The sequence below is a fragment of the Taudactylus pleione genome, unplaced genomic scaffold (genome assembly GCF_031769625.1).
Source record: "Taudactylus pleione unplaced genomic scaffold, aTauple2 ptg000142l, whole genome shotgun sequence".
NCBI lineage: Eukaryota > Metazoa > Chordata > Amphibia > Anura > Myobatrachidae > Taudactylus > Taudactylus pleione.
In genome coordinates, this window is record NW_028284544.1 from 3656092 (window position 1) to 3678406 (window position 22315).

General features: G+C 42.9%; 1 protein-coding gene across 5 annotated transcripts in view; it reads right to left on the reverse strand.

The window, feature by feature from the left end:
• Window positions 1–2483: 2483 nt before the first annotated feature.
• Window positions 2484–22315, reverse strand: part of STAG1 (STAG1 cohesin complex component) — a 174752-nt gene continuing 154920 nt past the window's right edge. For 4 of the 5 annotated variants that reach the window (XM_088473851.1, XM_088473849.1, XM_088473850.1 and 1 more), the window contains exons 18-34: window positions 21854–21943; window positions 15095–15298; window positions 13643–13713; window positions 13403–13490; window positions 13237–13317; window positions 13011–13103; window positions 12339–12513; window positions 9254–9393; window positions 8964–9065; window positions 8428–8576; window positions 7851–7979; window positions 6421–6629; window positions 6144–6333; window positions 5716–5826; window positions 5464–5578; window positions 4233–4313; window positions 2484–3834 (exon numbers count right to left, since the gene is read on the reverse strand). In XM_088473851.1, the coding sequence (XP_088329977.1) occupies window positions 3811–3834; window positions 4233–4313; window positions 5464–5578; window positions 5716–5826; window positions 6144–6333; window positions 6421–6629; window positions 7851–7979; window positions 8428–8576; window positions 8964–9065; window positions 9254–9393; window positions 12339–12513; window positions 13011–13103; window positions 13237–13317; window positions 13403–13490; window positions 13643–13713; window positions 15095–15298; window positions 21854–21943 (2052 nt within the window). In that variant the 3' untranslated portion in view covers window positions 2484–3810. The remainder of the gene's footprint in view (window positions 3835–4232; window positions 4314–5463; window positions 5579–5715; window positions 5827–6143; window positions 6334–6420; window positions 6630–7850; window positions 7980–8427; window positions 8577–8963; window positions 9066–9253; window positions 9394–12338; window positions 12514–13010; window positions 13104–13236; window positions 13318–13402; window positions 13491–13642; window positions 13714–15094; window positions 15299–21853; window positions 21944–22315) is intronic. The other variant, XM_088473854.1, reaches the window with a different exon arrangement.

Here is a 22315-nt window from a genome sequence, read left to right on the forward strand (position 1 = left end):
GGATCTCCGTATGACCGTGTGATTCTTCTAATTGTTAGCCGCTGTATAGTGATCAAAACGGTATCACTGAAATTAAGTGTGTAGAGGTTACAATAGCCAGCAAAAAAAAAAAAGTATATGTAAGCAGGTGCCTGCGGTGTTAATTGCCCGTTGTAGTGTGTTGATACCTGCTGGTCCCTGTGTGGAAGCTGGTGGTTCTTAGTCCTGTGCAGGTAAGCATAGGGGCAAGGTAGTGGCGCTCGCGTCCCTTGGTGATCCTGATTACTGTGGTGGATGCAGGTTTGTATAAGCCTAAACGGCTTGCGTGGCTGTGTGACCATGGAGAAAGGCAGAGCACCATCCCTTCAGACATGCACACAGAATCTTCCCTGCAGTCTCATGCTGCCCGGCTACTGACCAGCAGCTGAGACTACTTGTCCTCCATGGTCACACAGCCACACAAGCTGTTTAGGCTTATACAAACCTGCATCCACCACAGTAATCGGAATCACCAATGGACACGGAGTCCACACGGAACTACCTTACGGCTATGCTTACCTGCTATGCTTACTTGCACAGGACTAAGAACTTCCACACAGGGACCAGCAGGTGTCAACACACTACAACAGCCAAATAACACTGTAGGCACCACGGACAGTACACTGTTATTCTCATTACCAATTTCGGATTTGCCTGCTTATATATACTCTAAGGAACATATCTACTAAGGAACGTGTGAAAGACAGAGGGGGAGAATGACACCACTCCCTTCCACCTTTTAATCGATTCCTTATAAGCACCAGTTAGAACATCCCAGTGTACTCACAGCCTTTGAAAGGATCCTGGGTAGAAGGGATGTCAGAAGGAGCCCAGAGAATCTATGTAGCCTTGTAGTCTCTGTAAAATGGCTCCTGCACTCAGCCTGGTAGGAGAGATGCAGGGAGAATGTGTGACAAAGCCAGTGAAATCAGCAGCAGTGCTGACACTAGTGAGCCGCTCTAGGCCAGCGTCAGGTGGAGGGCGCACAGCTGTGTTCTCATGCTCACTGTGGCTCTAGTGTGTTGAGGTGGAGGGGAGCTGTCAGAGGCTTTTAAGAGAAGCCCTGTGCACTCTTGCCAGGAACCCGGACACCAAAATTTGCATAGGTGGCAAAGGGTCCCCTAATCTAGGCAGACAGCCCAAGTAATACAATTAAACATAAAAGAAAAAAAAATAATGCAGAATGCTGGAACTCTATTCCAGAGTGATCCAGCTCCAATGGCACATTTTTCTAAACTGAGGGTTGGTGGGGAATAGAGGGGAAGGAGCTTCACACTTCAAAATTATTTAAAGTGCCAGCTCCAACTATCCACGCCTCTATACCCCAGTGTACTAGTTCCAGTATCCGCTAGTGGATGATAGAGAAAACCATCTGACAAGGACAACTGCTGTCAAGAGTGTTTTTTGTAAGGAGAACCTTACATAGTATTTTTCACAAACCACCCCCTATACGTGGTTCTATTTGCACATTCATTATATTTTTATTTAAATTTTCACATACAAATAATAATGGAGATCGGTAAAAATAAATGCAAATGCCTCAAAAAATTTACAGAAGAGGCTTCAAATGTAAAAACCATTAGAGGTCAGTAAAAAGAATAAAAAAAAATATCATCCAATATGATGTTAATGTCCTAAATAGTATTGCCTTATTACTTACTACTATAGAGGACTTCACTGCTGTGTCACTTTGTAAAAATCTTCCAGGTGCCACTGCATCCGTCACTCTGCACTGCTGATTCGCTACTAAACATCCCAGGGCATGTTCTCATGCCTCGGCTCTGATAGGATGAGCCGAGAGACAGTCAGGCTGCAGTGCACCACGGACTGTGTAGCCGGGAGCATACAGCTGCACCCGGCTGTTCTCAGTGGCAGCCACTGTTCGAAGGTACAGTACTGTAGAGCAATGACAAGCACATTTTGCCCACCCTTACACTAGACGATACAGTATGACGTCCGATCTTTCAGGCACATCGTCTAGTGTGTACCCACTATGCCAGCCACAGCAAGTCGTTCATCATGGTCATTCCACCGGCCTGCCTGCACGGCCAATGGAGCAACCCAGCTACAAAACACCGGCAAGGTTAATGGTGCTGTTGGATGATATATTGGGCGGTCATTCACCGGATCGTGCAGTGTCTGCTGACCGCCTGATATATCGTTCATCGGCACCATCAGGCGTCGCATTGGCAGGTCGCTGAGCTAGTACCCAGCCTTAGAGTAAACTATAGTGTGAGATGTGGAATTTTTTTTAAATACAAATAAAAGCTACCTTTGTTAATGCGAAAGGGAAACAAAAAAAATTCTTATGAGTCGCCACACGGGTAAGTTCAGCTGTACCTAAAAAAAATAAAGAACATTTAAAAAAAAAAAAAAAAAAAAAAAAAGAAGAAAAGAAAACATTTAAAAAATAACTGAAAAACAGACATTTTCTTTTCTTAACACAAACGTGCAGATTTAAAACCAATGTAAAAATATTGTTAAAATCACTTTTATTTAAGACATGTGATTTTTGAGTTTTATTACAATAATACAGAACAGGGCAGTTAAATGGGGATTTATTGTGCTAGGGGAAAAATACTTTCCTCATTCCCCTTTTAAAAAGAGCCAAACTTGGGACAGTTAACACTGAAAATGCTATTACTTTCAACATTGACCAGAGGGGAAAAAAGAAAAAATTACCCATCCAAGCACTTGTTATAGGCAACAGTAAAACAGTTTAAAATTTTACTTTTTCTTAATTTTTTTTTTTTCTTATAAAAATATTATTGTTGAATTGTATTTTACTGCATGGATATTAGACTCAGGTAAGTCCCACTATTATAAGTTTCCTTTATTCATTGTAAAATATGTACGGTTGTGTTGAACAATACAAGGAATATAAAAAAAGGTGACAAACCAACAAAAAAAAAAAAAAAAAAAAAAAAAAGGGGAAAAAGAAACACAATGTCAAGAAAAAGATTTTTCATTAACTGCAAGTGGTGAAACTGAGTGAATTTCTGCTGTCCTTTGTTTGCTGGTATCGGTTGGTAAAAATGTGCAGGACAGGAACGATAAAAAAAAAAAAAAAAAAAAAAAAGGTAAATTGTCCTTTTTTTATATAAAAAGAAAAGTGAAAAAAACAAACCAAATGGTAACATTCTGTAAGGGGGCAGGTACTGTGGGATAAAATACAAAACCTCTGGCAAAACAATGAAACAGATGTTATACGTCTGACATCCATTATGTAATAAAATCCTTTCCAGTGGCGATTTATTTTTTAAACTGTGAGGCTCAAATTGTTTGAACTGGTCTGCATCCCCTCTTCCGTTGACATTTCCAGTGCATTGTGTGATATAGGTTTGTACATTGCCATGTTCTGGTAAAAGACAGTTGTCCTCTTGTCTAGTTGATAGCCAAGTAGTGAAAACCAAGATTTCAACATATGAAGGCAAAACAAAAAAAATTAAAGTGTTTAATTATACAGCAGGAAAATAGATAAAACCAGTTGTCCATAAAACGGGCTATGTAACCAATTGTTTTCCATTTACTTCTTTGCAGAAAATGTGACCAAAATTCAAACAGCTGCGAGTAGTGAGCGCGTATTGTAGCACTGATCCAAACATCGGTGTTTGTAAGTGTTCTTTTAAGACACTAGGAGCCATTTGTAGGTTGTACAGAATCCACCAATACCGCAAGCATTTGGTTTGAACAAAATCTATGTGTTAAAAAAAGTCTTTGTTGTTCTAATTTTCTTACAGAAGCTCACAGTATACAGGCCTTTAAACAAGAGTTCCGCGTATGTGCTGACCCTCAGAACATCGGCATCCCAAATCCCTAAAACGCAAGAAATAATGTTAAAACATATGTAATAGCATTGACAAGGTACTATACAATTATTTAAGGAAGGCACCACAGTACAGTCACAGGTTCTCCTAAGTTGTAGGAACAATACAAAACAAAAATATATTGTTGCATCATCCACAGATAAACTATGGAATGGTTTCCTGGAATAAGATCTGTTCAGAAATTGTGTGTTAAATTCATTAAATGAGTTCCTGTTCCAATTGCAAATTATTTGTAACTAAGGGCTTGTACAGAAAGTGAACTTGGATTTTAGGTTTAACAGCATGACATGTATCATACACCTATGAAGCAACAAACATGGTCACAGCAGGGCATTAGCAGGTCAGGGCAGGATTCAGGTGGCATCAAGTCACCAGGAATATACATACTGAATCATCTTCAATAATGGCTGCAGAGTCAAAGAAGTCTGGTCGAAGTTCTGCTCTCTCCCGTCTGTTTCGTGAAGGTGGCTAGAAATAATCATAGGGAGAAATGAGAATTACAATATGTACGGTTATTGCTGCTCACTGTAGACACATTAAACAAAAAAGGGATGACCAAACTGAAAGGGACTAAGGCAGTGATTCCCAAACTGTGCGCAGCGGCATCTCTGGACACTCGTAGGGGTGCCTCAGGTTGGTGGTCTAGCACCAAATCAAATTATTTATGGACAATGTAATGTAAATATGTGGACAAACCGAAGTGGAACCCTCTCCACCACCACCACATAACTGAACCCAAGGATGACAGGTAAGCACAACTTACTTCACTTAACTACATTTTTTTTCTGAATTTCTCAAACTGTTGGCTTAGGGGTGCTGTGAAAACAATGCTAATACTCCAGGGCGCCGTGATTCAAAAAAGTTTGTGAAACACTGGACTAAGGGGTAAATTTACTAAAGTGAGAGTTTTTAGAAATTGAGATGTTGCCCATAGCAATTAACCAGATTCTAGCTATCATCTTCTAGAAAATAAATGTTAAGCAGAATCTGATAGGTTGCTATGGGCAATATCTCCACTTCTAAAAACTCACTTTAGTAAATATCCCCTAGGAATGATCTAAGTTCTCTCTGCATTGGGGTAGGTGGCTCACCCTTCTCTGTGCACTGCTGAATAAGGCCCTTTAGTTCAATAAAGTGGATGGGCTAAATGGCAGTATCTGTGTGTGTGAAGAATTGGCACACGATTCTAGCAGCAATCCAACATAAGCTTTAAGTGCCTTGTAAGTATCTGATAATCAATCTTTCTTTGCTATCCTTACAAATCTCCATTTTGTTACCACTCTGGGGGGCACACAAATATGGCTTCCACAGGGTCACGATGGCACAGTGGGGAGACTTAGGATGTCACATTGAAAACAGAGCTTAAAGGGACGTTCCAAAGCCTCTCAAGCTCACTACATCAAATGTCTTGTGACTGTGGTTGCCATTGTAGTCACATAACACTGTGAAAACTTTGAATGGTCAATAATGGCAATCTGAGCAAACAAGACAAGCCACAGTGATTTATGTTACGAAATATCCCTAACTTATTTCACAGGGATGGAACACAGCTTGCATGTTTATCACAGGAATCATAGTATCACAAACATGGTACAGTTTAATCCAACTTGTAACTCACTAGATCAATAACCATTGTGTCCTCAAACTCCTCATTCATGTCTTCCAACTGGCCCCGCGAGGACATCATTACATCCTCAAAAATGGGCTCCGCGTCGTCCTCCATCAGGCCTCGTCTGTAAAGTCAGGAAGGTTTTATCATAGATAATGCAACAGGCTCATAAATTCACAATTCATTTTATGAACACTTTATATACATCACACATGCACATGTCTAGAACCAGCGTACACGAGCTATAGCCAAGATACTTACACTGTATGCCTTACACCGCTCCGCACTTTCATGTAGCTCATTGATGTTCTGTCTTTTCTATTTAAGTCTTCTAACTTCTGTTGACCCAACCATGACATCTGCATCTGGGGACTAGAATGGAGATTACTATAAACACATTCCTTCAACACCACAGCGCACATCACTTGTCACGGACCAGTAATTAGAGCAGATTCCTCCAACACCATAAAAAATGCAAATAATTAAGAAAAATCTAAATACTACCAAAAAAAATACTATACAATTTATTGGGGAAAAAAAGTGACTGTTTTAAAATTGAGTCATCTTCCTTTGGCTCTACCTGATCAGCCAAGCAAAAGAAAGCTGAAATAGAAAAGCAGTGGTTCTGTTACGTGGCACAATAAGTGCACAGCTAGTATCGCACAGGACTATAATGTGTAGGTTCATACTTATGTAAGAAGTCTGGTTCTGAGCCATGTTCCGATTCCTGCTCAGGCATTTGCTCAGGCATCTGTCGGGGGTTTTCCCTCAGTACAGTGGATGTAAGTTGTGGTGTATTAAGTGCTCCTGGAGTTTGGATGGTGTCGTTCCTGGTTACCCAGGAGTTGTCAATGCTCTCTTCTGTAACACAATGAGTAACTGATTTGAACACATTAGAGTGAAATGTACAGAGTTATTCTTCTGTATGGTGAAAGGGTCAGGTAAGCCATGGCTGATTCCCCGTACCTTCCATTCCTCTCTTTTTGTGCATGGGAGGCCGGCCTTTCTTACTTCTAACAGAGGAGCCTTTGCTGTTACTGCCTCCACTATTCACAGACAACCGGTCCTCGTCACTGCCTGTTACCAGGGAGTTTCTGTAGGAGATAAGTGGCAGCCAAACGTCTTCCCTTCTCTCCATCATATGTTCCGTCATGAATTTCTCTAGATATGAATGTCTGAATGAGAGAAGAGAGATAAGTGAATATAACCTGCATATCAATGAGAATAGTTAGAATAGGGAATGGCTGTATTTACTTTAATGGATCAGAGAGCCTGATGTTTAGAGTGGCAATGGGCAGCCGCTGTTCTTTACATCAAGGCCTATTTGTAGAGCTGGGTGTAAGTGGTGTGTGAGTGAATAGAGTATTTTTTTGTTGTTATAATGACCGGATGGCCGGCAATGTGGGTCAGTGCAATCAGGAGTGTCTGTGCAAGAGGGACGGGGTCTATGCAATAGGAGAGGGTGTAAGGTATGTGCAAAGTGCACTAATGTAGCACCCCCCTCAGTCACGCACCCACTGTGTCAGTGCATTATATAGATTTGGCCACTATTGAGAGAGTCAATAATGACAAAGCATGAGGTTATCACTATTGCACTAGCATTATAAATGAGTCTGCTGCCTTAGTCATTAATCATGGACATTTGTGAGCTCTAGATTTCCCATTCAGTATGAGAGATGTAGTTTAGGTGTATACTGGCACAGCACTACTTCTTTCTGCGTGCAGCTTTTAGTATACTTTCCTATCTGTAGGCATGCACATTTGCACAGTACCACCACTTTAGTTTTTTATAATAAATGTAATCCCTGGTCTCATGTCTTAACCCTCAGGGATGGGCAGGCGTGCAGTAAAATCAAATGTTCTAAATACTGGCTATACTTTGATATACCTGTTCTTATTCTGTATGTATTGGCATATCGACATTTACTACGTCGACACTGATGAAATGTTGACACAACGTCCCTGGTGGTCTAGTGATGACTTAGCTGATACTACCAGTGTCTTCCGGGTTGTTAACTTCAGATGGCTTTTGCCATGTCTCCAGTGGTGTGACTAATCCTAACCCTTCCCTCCTGTAGCATAACCCTTAGCCCTCCCCCAGTGCCTAACCTCCCCTCTCATAGAAAAACCCAACCCCCCCTCCCCATGACTAACTCTAAAGTACCACCCCAGCCTAATTCGAATGTCCTTTCCCATAGCGTAACCATAGCCCTAGTGACTAACCCTAAACCTCCACTACCTGTCTGTGCTTTTCACATGTTGACATTCTGCAGATGCCATGGACAATGACATCAAAACTGCCGTTGTAGTAGTGTTGACATCATGAATGTCAACATTGTAAATAACGACGTTATGACTACATCCCCAGAACCAAGCACCATCCACGTAATACTTACACAGTCTTCTTGTCCTGCCGCAAGAGCTTTGAAGAAAATTCGCTCAACACTTCCAGGAAGGCCAGGTTTAGAGGAGGGAACTCCATGCCCTTGGGATTTTGGTATTTGAAAGCAAACTCTATGCCATCTCTAAATCCAGAAAAACAAACACAAGCATAATAAAAAGAAAATTGTTAGTATAACAGTTTATGCAATTAAAATATCCAACTAATGGCATTTTATAACCATTTCTCCCCAGACTTGTGAGACTATTACACTGAAGCACACTATATGCCCGTGACAGATAGGCAGGTACTGTACAGTGGTGAAATGATCCAACAGCAGAAGTCACACAAATGCCACTAGGGTCTGTGGCTCTACAAATACATAGAAGTCAAATCCATATCTTTATAATGGCTTTGGAAGTAAACAAAGAATGTTAAACACATCTGTAATACACAATAAGAGTATTACAGAGCACCTTAATTAGTAATGTTAATATAGGTTTCTAAACCGCTATTAATATTGTAATTAAACACTGCAGTTTGATACATTGAAGTCAGTTTCAGTAATGGGAAATCCCATGTCACACACTTACTTGTGTAATGTGGCCACGGCTTCCCTGGTCTTGATCTGATCCAACCCAAAAGTGAGTGCAAACCTGCGCGCCAGTTCCTTAATACCACTAACGTGCGCAGACGTCCTGTCCAAGTTGGGGCCTTGCTCCTGCACCAGCTCATTGAACAGCTAGAAATAAGAGTGCACTGCAGTTATAGGTTACTGTACCCTACACAGGTATTATCACGTAATCTGTACTGTATAGGAAAAAGGATTATGAAATGAGTGACTACATCCCATAACTGGCTGAATACGCAGGGGTCATTCCATCTGACCAGCTCCAATTTAGATAAAATAGGTTACATGAAGGTTGGCACAGATGTCCCACAACTTTGGGCAAATTTTAATACTTGCAAAATTCTGGCCCTCAAAGTGAGGGTGGGTGTCACCAACTCCACAGCGCCCAACCAGCAGGTGGGGACGATCCACTTGGCATGGAATGACCCGATGGAGAGCTTTTCTATAACCTTCAGCCTTCCCCTTAAACAATGGACTCAAACCAACATTATACCTTACCTGCTGCAAACTGAGGATGAGGGTCTTGGCACACTGGATCTTGTCCATCTGCCTTGTTTTACTTAGTGTTTCTTTAATGATGTCTCCATAATCATTGTAATACTTAAAAAAAATAAAAAATAATAATAATGACATGAGGCTCATCACTTAATCATTGCATTTGATATAACTAATGACTTATCAATTATATCAAGTTTGGAGAATATAGTAGGATGTAAATATAAAACTAACATTGTCCTGTTCACAGCACTAGAACATAATAACTGTACAGTAGTAAACACCAAGTGTACCTTCATGTAGTGCTTGAAGATATCTGCTGCCGCGTTCATGTCTACAATATCATAGATGATGAGTTTGCAGAAAGCCGCTAGCAAGTTCCGCCTCTTGTGCAAGGCCTCAATTTTGTTGGCTTCATCCTCTTCATCACCCTCTGGAGACAGAAAACAAAGTGAAACCTGCAACAATGCCTGAAGTTCAATGAAAGTTCAAAGGAGGACAATGGCAAAGACAACAGGAAGAGAGGGAGAAGCCGGATCAGTAGTAGCAGGGGGACTGTGTTCAGTCACTTACTGCTATTGTGATTCTGAAGAGTAAATTACAAAACACAATATGAAACTACACAGAGGGCTACTTACTAATTAGCTGGAAAGATGGGGGTGCTTAGATATACAGTACAGAGCTATGGCCACTGCCTCGTCCAGCCGCTTGTGCGCTCTTACACTGGAGAGAAATTCTCCAAGGTGCTCAGTAACCTAAGTGACCACCACACAGCAAGGGCTGTTCTCGAAGGTAAATAACAAGCATGTGTGGCAATATAAAGCTGGCATGCCTTGTAACACCATAATCACTAAATGATGCAATGCAGAGTGTCTGCCACAGCCATATATAGCACAGGCTGTAAATTGCTAATAGCAAAGCAGTCACATAGTAAATGAAAAACATTTTTACTGCCTACTAGGCAGGGGCTGTTTAACAGAGGAGGGTGCCCGTGTGCAGCCTCCGTGCAGGCCCCCCCCCTCAGGCACTGCAGTAAACCCTGGCTTCGTGCTGACTAGACATGCACAGGTCTCCGAGAACATGGCACCCAAGCTACGTTACTGGAGACATCTCTACACCACATGTGCAAATTACAGGGAATATGGTCACTGTGCCATTTTCCCAGTGATTATAGTCTGCAGTGCCAGACAATGCAGAATCCTGGAGAGACAAGTATAATTATATGGGTGCAGTGTGTGCGGTGTGGCCCATGTACACTGCACACCCTACACCCATTATAGATACACCAATGCAACTAGGAGCTCAAATGAAATACTCCACAGCATTATAAGCAGCAAACTGTCCAAGCAGAGAGCAAGTATCCCTTGACATGCTGTTAGCTCCACACACACAGATATATAAAAAGCTGAAACCATTACAAACCAAAAACATTCTACTCTCTGTTTACGCACTGCTGTGGTACCACCATAAATTAAATTTTTACACTGATTATACCCAAACAAATTTAATATAGCCTTTGGTACCATGTTCACATAAATATCTCTCATTTATGGGCATTAAATGGTTAACAGGAAAAAAAAATGCACATTGATTCTTTCCTTAAACACTTTCACAAAATGACTGCATCTTTTAAGGGAACACAATATAGGTGAGCTTTATTGGAGGTGTTGCTTGTGTTTTGGACTGGAGTCCTGAGTTGCTGGCAGCATTGTGCATGCCCCAGGCAGCCCATAAACAGTGGACAATGAGGTCATCATGCAGACAGGGGAGCAGAGAGGGCTGGGAACGCAGCAATCACAGGCTCCTCAAACTCCAAACCCTTAAAAAATTTCAAGTACATCACCCATCCCCATGTTACACTATTGTACATGGGGCAAAACACCTTGAAAGGGACAAGGGCACCATAATTGATTATGGTAAAGCTCTATAGGTAGAATATAGAATTGACCTACGATACAGAAGTGCAGAAAGAGAATTACTTGAAAAAAAAAATATTGGGGGCAAATAATTCAAAGTAATGGAAAATTGATAGTGAATTGTATCATCTACTCTAAACTGCTCTATATTGTGAGACATGGTTATTGAGGACTATGTTAAGAACACACAATATCCTAAAGCTGCTGCACTTCAGGTACAATCTTTCGTTCTGTCAGTAAGTGACCCTGTGATTAGTGATGTGTATCTATGAGGGATGTAGTCACCATCCTGGGGGTCAGAATCCCGACAGTAAGTATAAAGGTGCATACACACGTAACGATTTTGTAACCAACGATTTTCTGTCAGATTTTCCCTTGAAAAAGTGAATGATTTTTTTTAAGGGTAATGAACGATTTTTACAACAGTGAACGAAAAATGTTCCTTCCCTTAATGAAAATTGTTATGTTGGACAATCTGAAATGGACGATGAACGATAACTTCAAACGGGAGCGCGCTTGAACGATTATCGTTCGTTATAACTCAGAAACTGAACGATAACTACGTCGTTAACGTCAAATCGTTACTTGTGATGTGCACCTTTAGGGCTAGGCTGCAGGGTGGGGAAAAGGGTTATAGTTAGGCTTCGGGGGAGCGTCAGGATTCTGACTGCTGGGATACCGTAACCAACTCTTATATGGTTATCTAAGCTTATTGTATAAATGTGCGGAAGAATCTGAGTGCGGATGGTAAGTATATATGTAATGTGTATATAATCCTAGGTCCAACATTAAGGATATCTGCTATGGTGTGTCTGACCAATATATAGTGATAGAGGTTTAATAGCATTAATTAAAAATAAAAAAGGTTCCATATTTCTGTGTAAATGGGAAGATGCCCGTGTGAGTGATTATTTTTTATTACCTGTTGAACAGTACTTTATTGTAAGTATGACCTGTAAAAATTTATATGATCTCAAAGTTATATGATATTGTTATTTATTCGGGCACTCCTGATAGAGTGACTGAAAGACAATAGCTGGACTTACCTTCTAATACATTGCTGTTACGTTAATGATACATGTGTGCTCACATCATGAGTCATTTAATGAGTTATGTGATGATGGTGGGTGTGGTGCATGGGTGGTTTTATCCCAGTCAAAAATAAGAAACTGCACCAGCAGCTCTCACTGACAACTTGTCGGAACACATTAGCAGAACAGGGAGTGCTCACGGTCTATGGCTCTCATGGTACAAGACCAATGTTTAGGTTGGACAGAAAGATGCCTCTTACAATTGGGTATGTTTTAAGTCCTGCAGACTGTACTACATTCTAATAGCTAGCGTATTAGTTCATAATGGACATAAGGAACTTTTATTGTTACTCATTTTCTTCTATGAGGTATTAGGCCAAAGACTGGCTAATGACACTGACTGGTTACATTAATAGGACCCTCCTCATTACCCATGCTCTGGTTCTCATCATCTTGATCAATGAAGACATGATCCATGACAAAACTAAGTAGCTCAGACTGAAGTCCTAGGTCTGGATTGAAGATGAGCAGCATCAGATTGTCCCTTCCACCCGTTGTTAACTGATGGCTGAAGATCATTAGAAGATCACAGAGCAGCATGAACGCCTAGAAGAGGAAGGAGGACATATTACTGAAAAATCCTTAAAGTTGGCTACACAATCCAATACTTACCATATATGGAAGAGTTTATTAACATCTCTAAATATTACACAGCGCTTTATAATATTTAATCATTAACATTACAAATGACTGCACGCAGCTCACCAAGGGCCCATTCACACAAATTGCACCGGGACCATTCGTGTGTGTGTGTGTGAGCTACCGGTACAATAGATTGTATTAATAAAAGCACAACACAAAGAAGCTGCACATGTCCTGTGCACTTTGAAGATCTTTTGCTGCAGATAAAGGTTTTCCAATGACGCCTACTCTACTAATGTGTTTTCTGGGATCACACTGAGATCAATGAGGTGTCATCACTTGATCCCCCCTACAACACCTGACTGTTAATGCTCATTAACCACTGTGGTGCCACTGGTGTTCAACGCAATGCTAGTGGGTAATCAGAGTGCTGACAAATACAACACATCGGGGGGTCTTACCTGCTCCTTCACTTGTGTATTTACATTGGAAAGACACTGCTGGCAGATAGCTAGGAAGGACTTCACTGTCTTTCTCAACATCAACATATCTTCCTGCAAAGTAGCAAGGAAAACGATTGCATTAAGTTGTGACCGCTAATACTGGATAGTGTGTACACAATCTAAGCAAGCAGAAAATAAGACAGACAAGACTGGAACGCTGAGCACTTTCTATGGAGTGACTTACTTTGGAAGGATTGCCTTCTGTAACTTTCACCAGCTGCCACAGTATGGAGTAGTGAGCGCACTGGAGAGCCTGGACGCCAATCTGAACACAATTAAGATTATTATAGGAGACTCCCTCCACTTCAATCTGTGACTATAGCATTTCCACAACAGTCGTGTTAGCTCACCTGCTCGATCATGCCTTCATGCTCAATTCCTGCCCTCAAAAGTCGGTAACAGTTCCCAAACAAGTCCCACTTGGTCAAGTCGTGAGCGCTGCAAAGCAAATGTCATCAGTTTAGCAGAATCATTTCAATGAACCACTAAGATAATTGTGACCTTCATCCTTCATATTTAAGTCAATGGCCAGAAAAGTGAAAGGCGAGCCTTAATGAAGTAAGGATACAATAATAAAATAGTACACTTACTTGTGAAAACATGTTAACCTCTTTAACGTGGCCAGGACATTGTATATATCATCTTCATCAGCTTCGTCTACCTGATGAGGGAAACACAAGTACGTTAACAGGCTCAACTCATTTGTATTGTAACAGTGATTTCCTGTTGCCCACTTATTCAATATGGAGCGAAAACGCAGTTTCTGCGATGTTTTCGCTCGGATGATGTCATCTTCGCCGCTTTTACTTTTACACCGTATTCAATTTGAAAACTTTTCGCCGGTGCGAAAAGTATATTGCATTCGACCCTGTGAAAAAGTATCACCAAGGAATGGGTGGCAAAAAAAGTGCAGAATTGGGGTTTTGGGGTGCAACATTTCAGAAACCACCCTGCAACCTTCAGACAGTCCCCCAAAGGTAAACTGTCAAAAAAATCAAAAAAATAAAAACCTCAGAAGACCCCAAAAAAAGCACTTTCATTTTGGGGGTCCAAAAAAAAATTGGTGTACAAAGTTAAAAACTAGCGAACTACAATCTAGGGGAGTCCCCAAGTATTTTTTGCATTGCAGGTGTTTGCGGCAGGTGGATTATTCACGTTTTTTAAAACCTCACTTTAGCAACTTTTAAAAATGCTCACCCCCATTTTCAAGTACCCAAAATTTGCTGGGACTACATATTTTCAGGGCAGCACAGACGGTGTAATGGTTAGCGTTACTGCCTCACAGCAATGAGGTCATGGGTTCAATTCCCACCATGGCCCTAACTGTGTGGAGTTTGTATATTCTCCCTGTGCTTGCGTGGGTTTCCTCCGGGTACTCCGGTTTCCTCCCACACTCCAAAAATATACTGGTAGGTTAATTGGCTCCCAACACAAATTAACCTGTGTGTATTTATGTGTGCGCATGTGGTAAAGAATATAGATTGTAAGGTCCACTGGGGCAGGGACTGATGTGAATGGTCAAATATTCTCTCTGTAAAGAGCTGCGGTATATGTGTGCGCTATATAAATAACTGGTAATAAATCATAAAAAAATAAAATAATTTCCAGCAAAAAAAAAACAACTTCTAAATACTATTCTTCACCACCTTCCCAAATCCCCATAATAGCAGCTATTGAGCCCGTTTAAAGACCTTAAAAACCTTCAGCAGGGCTAATCGGGGGTATCCAGAGTGATCCCCCATGTCAGAGCATCTTTTTGGGGGTGTTAGGGTGATTTCCCCAGAAATCAGCGAAGTTTTAGCTGATTTTACATTCGCCGGGTGCCGTTTTCGACGATTTCATATTGTATACGGGTATAATCGGGGGCGCGCGCGATACTTTTGCGCCGGCAAAAGCTCCGATGTGCGGCAAAAACTTCGACACGCATAGGCACCGAAGTTTTCGTTTCATATTGAATACCCCTATTAGGGTTACATTACAGACACAGATGTACTGGAACAGAGCAAGTACCCAGCCTGATCTATCCAGCACCGGACACTTACATCTTGTAACAGATCCTCCACCGAATGTGAGAACCTATCTACCAGCTCATCAATCAGCTGACTGTGCGCTATGTCCACTCTGTTCTGGATAGTGTACTCTTCACTGCATAGAATGCTGTAGGTTTTACTACAGGCCTCCAGCACGTCCGCCTCTGTGTGTTTCTCCACCACAAACTTTGTCTGTTTTAGTAAGCTGTCCAGGTGCTTCAGACAGAAACAGAACAAGATTAAGTCAGAAAATACACCCTACAAGACCACGTTTAATGTCACTTCAGACTGTTTATAAGGGGGCTAAGACTTTAGCTTTAAAACTTATTTTTGCCTAAAGGACTCATCTGATAAATAAAAAAATAAGTTACGGTAGACTTACCGGATAAATCTTTCTTCAAGGTCCACACGGATACCATGGGGGATAATGTGGTTGGATGGAGTGATCCAGGCACCAAACAGTTAAGCTTTTAGATCCTAGGATGCCCCTGGTCCTCCTCCACATATAGCCCGCCCCTGGCCACAGGCATTCAGTTGTGTAAACAAGCCCAAGGCAGGAGAAGGAAAGAAGGAAGAACAATCGTACACCAGAAACTCAGAAAATGAGGGAATCCGTGCCGGAAAGAAAATTACCCAATGAAGCGAGCTGTGTCAGGGTGGGTGCCCTGTGGACCTCGAAGACAGAGTCAACAATGGTAAGTCTACCATATCTTTTATTTTCTTCTTCAGGGTCCATAGGGATACCATGGGGACGTCCTAAAGCAGTTCCCCTAGGGTGGGGGACGCTCCTGACCAGAAAGGAGAACTTGTCGCCCAAAGGAAGCATTCTGAGAGGCAAAAGTATCAAAGGCATAAAACCTAAGAAAAGGTGGCTGTCTTGCACAATTGTTCAGCAGAGGCACCACGACTAAATGCCCATGATTGCCATACAGAGAGTAGAATGTGCTGTCACCGTGTTTGGGACAGGGAGATCAGCCTGTGTACACACCTGAGAGTGTCATCCGTAGCCGTCTCGCCAGAGTCTGCTTATTAGCTGGCCATCCTCGTTTGTGAAAACCATATAATACATAGAGAGTATCTGATTTTCTAACAGGGTTTGTGCGCTCCACAAAGATACGGAGAGCACGAACCACATCCAGGGAGGCTTTACCTACATAAAGGTCTGGAGCCTGAAAAACTAACTACAGTTTCTTCATTTACATGAAAAAGAGACACTACCTTAGGAAGGTAACCCTCCCTTGTACGAAGAACAGGTTTATCCTGGTGAAAGATCAAAAATGGTGAGCGTCAAGAAAGCGCTGCCAAATCAGAGACTCTGCGAGCAGAAGAGAGAGCAAGGAGAAAAAAAAAAAGTGTCTTCAATGTCAACCACTTCAAATCTACAGAGTCTAGAGGTTCAAATGGGGAAGCTTGTAGCCCCTTAAGAACCAAAGACATCCCACGGTGCTACCGGTGGAACAAAAGGAGACTGATCTCGCAGATCTCCTTGGAGGAAAAAAAAAAATTCCAATATCTGGTAATAAGGCAATCAATGAGTCTGGAACCAGACTGCCAGTGCAGAAACCTGCACTCTCAAAGTGGCCAGGTGGAGACCACTGTCTAACCCCACCTGAAGAAAAGCCTCAACAACTTAGGATCAAACTTCCTAAGGGAACACCATTGACCAAAAGAATGCCAAACTCTAATAGATGCGGGCAGAAGCAGGCTTCTAAGCATCATTTAAATAAAAACTAGAAAAACAATTAACTCTTAGATTGGAAGCCAGACGAGGTAAGCCCGAATGCCGGCAGGGACCCTGCGTAGCAGATCCTGCCATAGAGGAAGAGAATACGGACTGTCTACGGACAAATTTTGTATGTCGGTGAACCAATGACATCTGGGCCAAGCCGGAGCCATCAGTATTACTGTTCCGCCTTCCTGCTTGAATTTCCTAAGAACTCTTGGGAGTAGGGAGATCGGAGGAAAGAGATACGCCAGCTTTAAGTCCCATCTTAATGCCAGTGCGTCCGCAAAGGTTGCTGATGGGTCTCTGGACCTGTACCCGTACCTGGAGACCTTGTGGTAGTGACGTTATGCCATGAGATCTATCTCTGGTAGACCATTTGTTTACCAAGAGCTGAAACACTCCCGGATGGAGAGACCACTCTCTGGTGTGTATGTCTTGGCGACTTAGGAAGTCTGCTTCCCAATTGAGTGCTCCTGGTATGAATATTACAGAGATGGCCGGAAGTTGACGTTCTGCCCAAATCAGAACCCTTGTCACTTCTTTCATGGAACTCCCTGATGATTGAGGTAGGCTACTGTTGTCGCATTGTCGGACTGAAACTAGACCGGATTACCCTAGAACAGGTGCTGTGCCATGAGAAGTGCTTTGTTTACTGCTTGCAGTTCCAGAATGTTTATTGGCAGATGACTGTCCTGATTTGCCCATCTTCCCGTGTGACGACTTGTCACTGCTCCCCATCCGCGAAGACTGGAGTCTGTGGTGAGCAGCACCCAATTTGGAATCCAGAATAGGCACCCTTTGTTCATATGATCCTTTCTCAGCCACCACAGGAGGGAGTGATGAACCCAGGGGCGTTTTAAGAGGGGAGGGGGCCCGTGTGCACTCCTCGTGCAGATAGGCATCCTGAATATCCAGGGAAACCATGTAACCCCACGACTCCATTGCCAAAATAATTGACCGGAAAGTATCCATACAAAACTTGGGTACATGGATAAACCTGTTGAGGGTTTTTAGATTCAATATAGGACGATAAGCCCTATCTGGTTTCTGAACCAGCAATAGATTGGAATAACCACCCCTTCCCTGTTGAGACACAGGAACCGGGACTATTACCCCCGCCTGCAGCAGGGAGTGAATGGCTTCCTGAAGGGTCAAAGCCTTTAACGCATCTGCTGGGGGATCTGTGCAAAAGAACTTCTGGGGTGGATGCCTCCTGAAAGTGACGGCATACCCCTGAGAGACCACTTCTCGGACCCAGGCATCTGTTTGACGCCAGCAATCCCTAAATTGAATAAGTCGGTCTCCCACCTGGGAACCCCCAGGAGGAGGCCCGCCCCATCAGACAGAAGGGTTTGTCGTCCGGTTTAGGAGCTGGACATCTTGCCAGGCCAGACCTTTTTAGTTTTCGCTAAATTAAGGCGACAAACTGACGTCTTAGAGGAAGGCTGTTCCCTTGCTCGTGCCTGAGTACGGAAGGACAGAAAAGATACCTGCTTAGACTTCATAGTCACCGTAGATGGCAGACCTGCTGACTTTGAAGATGTCAGAGTAGCTACTATTTTATCCAACTCTGCTCCAAAAAGTACTTTTCCATAGAAAGGTAAAACTTCCAGCGCCTTATTTGATCCTGTATCAGCTTTCCAGGATCTTAACCAAAGGGCCCTGCGTACCACTATTGAAGCTGCTGATGCTTTAGAAGCTAAAATTCCAGCAGCTCCTCCCAGATAGAAACCAGCTTCCCAAACATGGGAGAATTACAACATCTGCTCTCTGGTAGCATCTGGTAGAGAACCTTCCAATGCCCCCATTCATTCTTCAACAGCTTTGTCTACCTAGGCTCCAGCCATAGCTGGGCTGGTAACAGCTCCAGATGATGAAAATATTGCCTATCTGTGGAATCCTTCAGAGAAGATGCTGACAGAATAGGCAATGTAGCATTTCTGATTAAATGCGTCACATGAGTATCCACAGTAGGCGGTACCTCCTACTTAGTACATACAGAAGCTGGGAAAGGATACAATGATGTTATGCGCTTATTCTCATAAAAACGTTTGTCAGGTTTACCCCATGCTTCATCATTAAGCTCAGTGAGCTGTTCAGATACAGGAAACTCCGTTTTGACCACCTTCCGGTTGGTTCATCATCCTGAATGTATATGATTGATTTAACCACATTCACAAAAGAAACATCCTTTGTAGAAGGCTGTTTAGATACAGAGAGCACGAACCCCGTCCAGAAAGACTTCACCTACAGAAAAATCTCAAGACTGAAACAGCTGGAACCACCATTTCTTCATTAACATGAAGATGTGACATTATGTTAGAAAAGGTAACCCTCCCCTGTTCAGAGGACAGCTCTAATCTGGTGAAAAATAAATAAATGGGAAGCAAATAAGTGCTGCAAAATCTGAGAGACTGCGTGCAGAAGAGAGCGAGGAGAAAAAATGTCTTAGCCATCAACCTCTTCAAATCTACAGTCCAGAGGTTCAAATGGGGGAGCTTGTAGCCTCTTGAGAACCATAGGCAAATCCCACAGTGCTACCGGTGGGACAAAGGTGATTGAACTCTTGAGAACCCCCTGAAAAAAAAGAATTCTAACCTCTGGCAAAGAGGCAATTCTCTTCTGAAACCAGACTGACCATGCAGAAACCTGCCTCCCAGGGTGGCTAGGCTGAGACCAAAGTCTAAACCAGCCTAGAAAAAATAAGTACCTGGGAAACCCTAAAGCCTTAGGGTCATACTTTCTTGTGGGAACACCCAACAGAATGCCAAACTCTAACAGATGCGGGCAGAGGAAGACTTTCGTGCCCTAAGCATTGTTTAAATTACAGAGCTGGCGAAAACCTTTGGCTCTAAAGGTGAAAGCCTTAAGAGCTACCCCATCAAGGACAGTATAGGTAAGTCCGGATGCAGGCAGGGACCCTGCACTAACAGATCCGGCCATAAAGGAAGAAGAAACTGAATATCTATGGATAGATTCTGTATGTCGGTGAACCAATGACGTCTAGGCAAAGCAGGAGCCAGTAGTATTACTGTTCCGCCTTCCTGCTTGAATTTCCTGAGGACCCTAGGTAGGAGGGAAATTGGGGGGAAAAATATCCGCCAACTTGAAGTCCCATCTTCCTGCCAGTGCGTCCATGAAGGTGGCTAAGGGGTCTTCGGTCATGGACCCTCAACTGGAGACCTTGTGGTTGTGACGCGACCATGAGGTCTGTGTCTGGTAGGTCCCATTTGTCCACCAGGAGTTGAAAACCCCCCCAGGAGTAGAACCCACTCTCCGACGTGCAATTCCTGACAATTTAGGAATTCCGCTTCCCAATTGAGGACTCCCAGGATGAATACAGCAGAGATAATCGGAAGATAACATACTGCCCATATCAGAATGTTTCACTCTTCCCTCAGGGCTGCCTGACTTCACGTGCCTACCTGATTGAGATTGGCTACGGTGGTCGCGCTGTCGGACTGGATCTGGACCAGCCTGCCCTGGAGCAGGTCCTGTGCCATGATGAGCGCATTGTATACTGCTTGAAACTTCCAGAATGCTTGTGGGCAGATGAGTTTCCTGATTTGTCCATCTTCCCTGAAAGGTGTGATGACCTGTTACCCATCTGCGTAGACTGGTGAATGAAAAGCACGCCATCTTGGATCCAGAAAGTGCAATCTTTATCCAGGTGACTTATGAGAGAGAGATCTCCGGAGTGAGAAGGATCTTCTGGTACCATATTAGATGATACTGTTCGTTCCATTGGGAGAGAATCAATAGCTGCAAAGGCCTGTAGTGGAACTGAGCATATTCCACCATGTCGAAGGTGTATACCATCTATCCCAAGACCTGCACTGCTATGAGAATGGATAACCTTTGAATGCCTAGCAATTTCTGTACGCACAATAATAGGGCCACAATCTTGTTCTCTGGCAGAAACACCCTTTGTGCCAGAGAATCCAGAAGCACCCCCAGATGTACCATCCGCTGTATTGGAGACAGAGAATATTTCTTTCAATCGATTATCCAGCCGTGCTTCTGTAGGCAGGCAATGGTCAGATGGAGATGGTGTTGTAGAACTGCTGGAGACTCTGCCAATGAGAAGACCCACCCAGGTATGGTCGTATTCCGATTCCATGAATCCTGAGATAGGCTGTCATCACGGACGTCAGACGATAAGGCCCCGGTGGTCTAGTGAGAACGTGGACTCTCTGGGCCCTCACTGTAGCAGTTTCCGGTGAGTCTCCAGCGCCGGAAGCAAGGACTGCCATGCGCGGTCCCCCATAAGCAAGGATTTGCCTTACCAGACATCTCCATGCCTCCGGTTGCAGTCCGGGCCCCAGCATCGCTGCTAGCAAGCTGTGCCGTGATCCACCAAAATCACCAGAGATGTTACTGGTGTTGCGGCCCGGCGGAGGTAGATGGAGTCGCAGTGCATGCATCTTAATTCAGACGCTCAGCACTGCTAACTCAAACACATAGAAAATAAAATAAAACATAAAATAAAAGCTTAGGACTGCCTGAGCAGTCCTCTGTTACAACAGTGCGTCTGAATCCTGCCATACCAAATGAACAACTGTGGCAGGGGTATATGTGGAGGGGGACCAGGGGTATCCTGGGAGCTGAAAGCTTAACTGTTCGGTGCCTGGATCACTCCAACCACATTATCCCCCATGGTATCCCTGTGGATCCCTATGGACCCTGAAGAAGAAATGGATAATTGTATAATGAAGGCAAAATATACAAAATAACTGTGTCAAACATAAATTACTACTGAACTGTAGTTACAAGTCACTCTAATTTAATACAAATTAGTTGAACAATCTTTTTATCGATGTGACCCAAGCAGTATTGTAACTGGTGCTAATGGTGAAGTTATAACATAAATCGGTCCAGTAGATATGGGGAATGTAGTGACAGATACAGTATACACGATCATACAAACAATAAATCAGATGAACAGTACAATGTGAAAGAAAAGGCTGTCATTAACACATAAGGCCCAATTTATGCCTGGCCACACAAATGTTTCAATTTCACCTATGGAATATGCGCTGAGGTACCTTTTCCATCCGTCCAGTGCTATAAAGCTCCAGATCAAAATACTGAGGGATCTGTAAAAGGTTTGCCACTTTCTCTGCATCAGCAGAATACTGCGAGGAAGACAGAAATCACAGGTAAGCAGACTGCAGCCAGAGTTACGGTATGCTCTTCATGCTGTACCTTTCTGGTTGCCACGAGCACAGCCCTAAGAGCTTTAGGTGGTGTACAGGTATTTTTTTACTCCATTTCAGCATTGTTTATTGCTATTTCTTAGCTGTTTATACAAACACATAACAATCAATCATTGTAACCCTAAAAGAAGGAGCTCACACAAGATTTACTAATGGCAAAACAGACTCTAAAAATCGACTAGAAAACCAATTCCCGTCCAGAGCCGAAAATCAACCAAACATTGGTACTTTTATATAGTAAATCCAGGGATCCTGTAGTAGTCTAACAGTCGGTTTGGTAGCAAACAAACT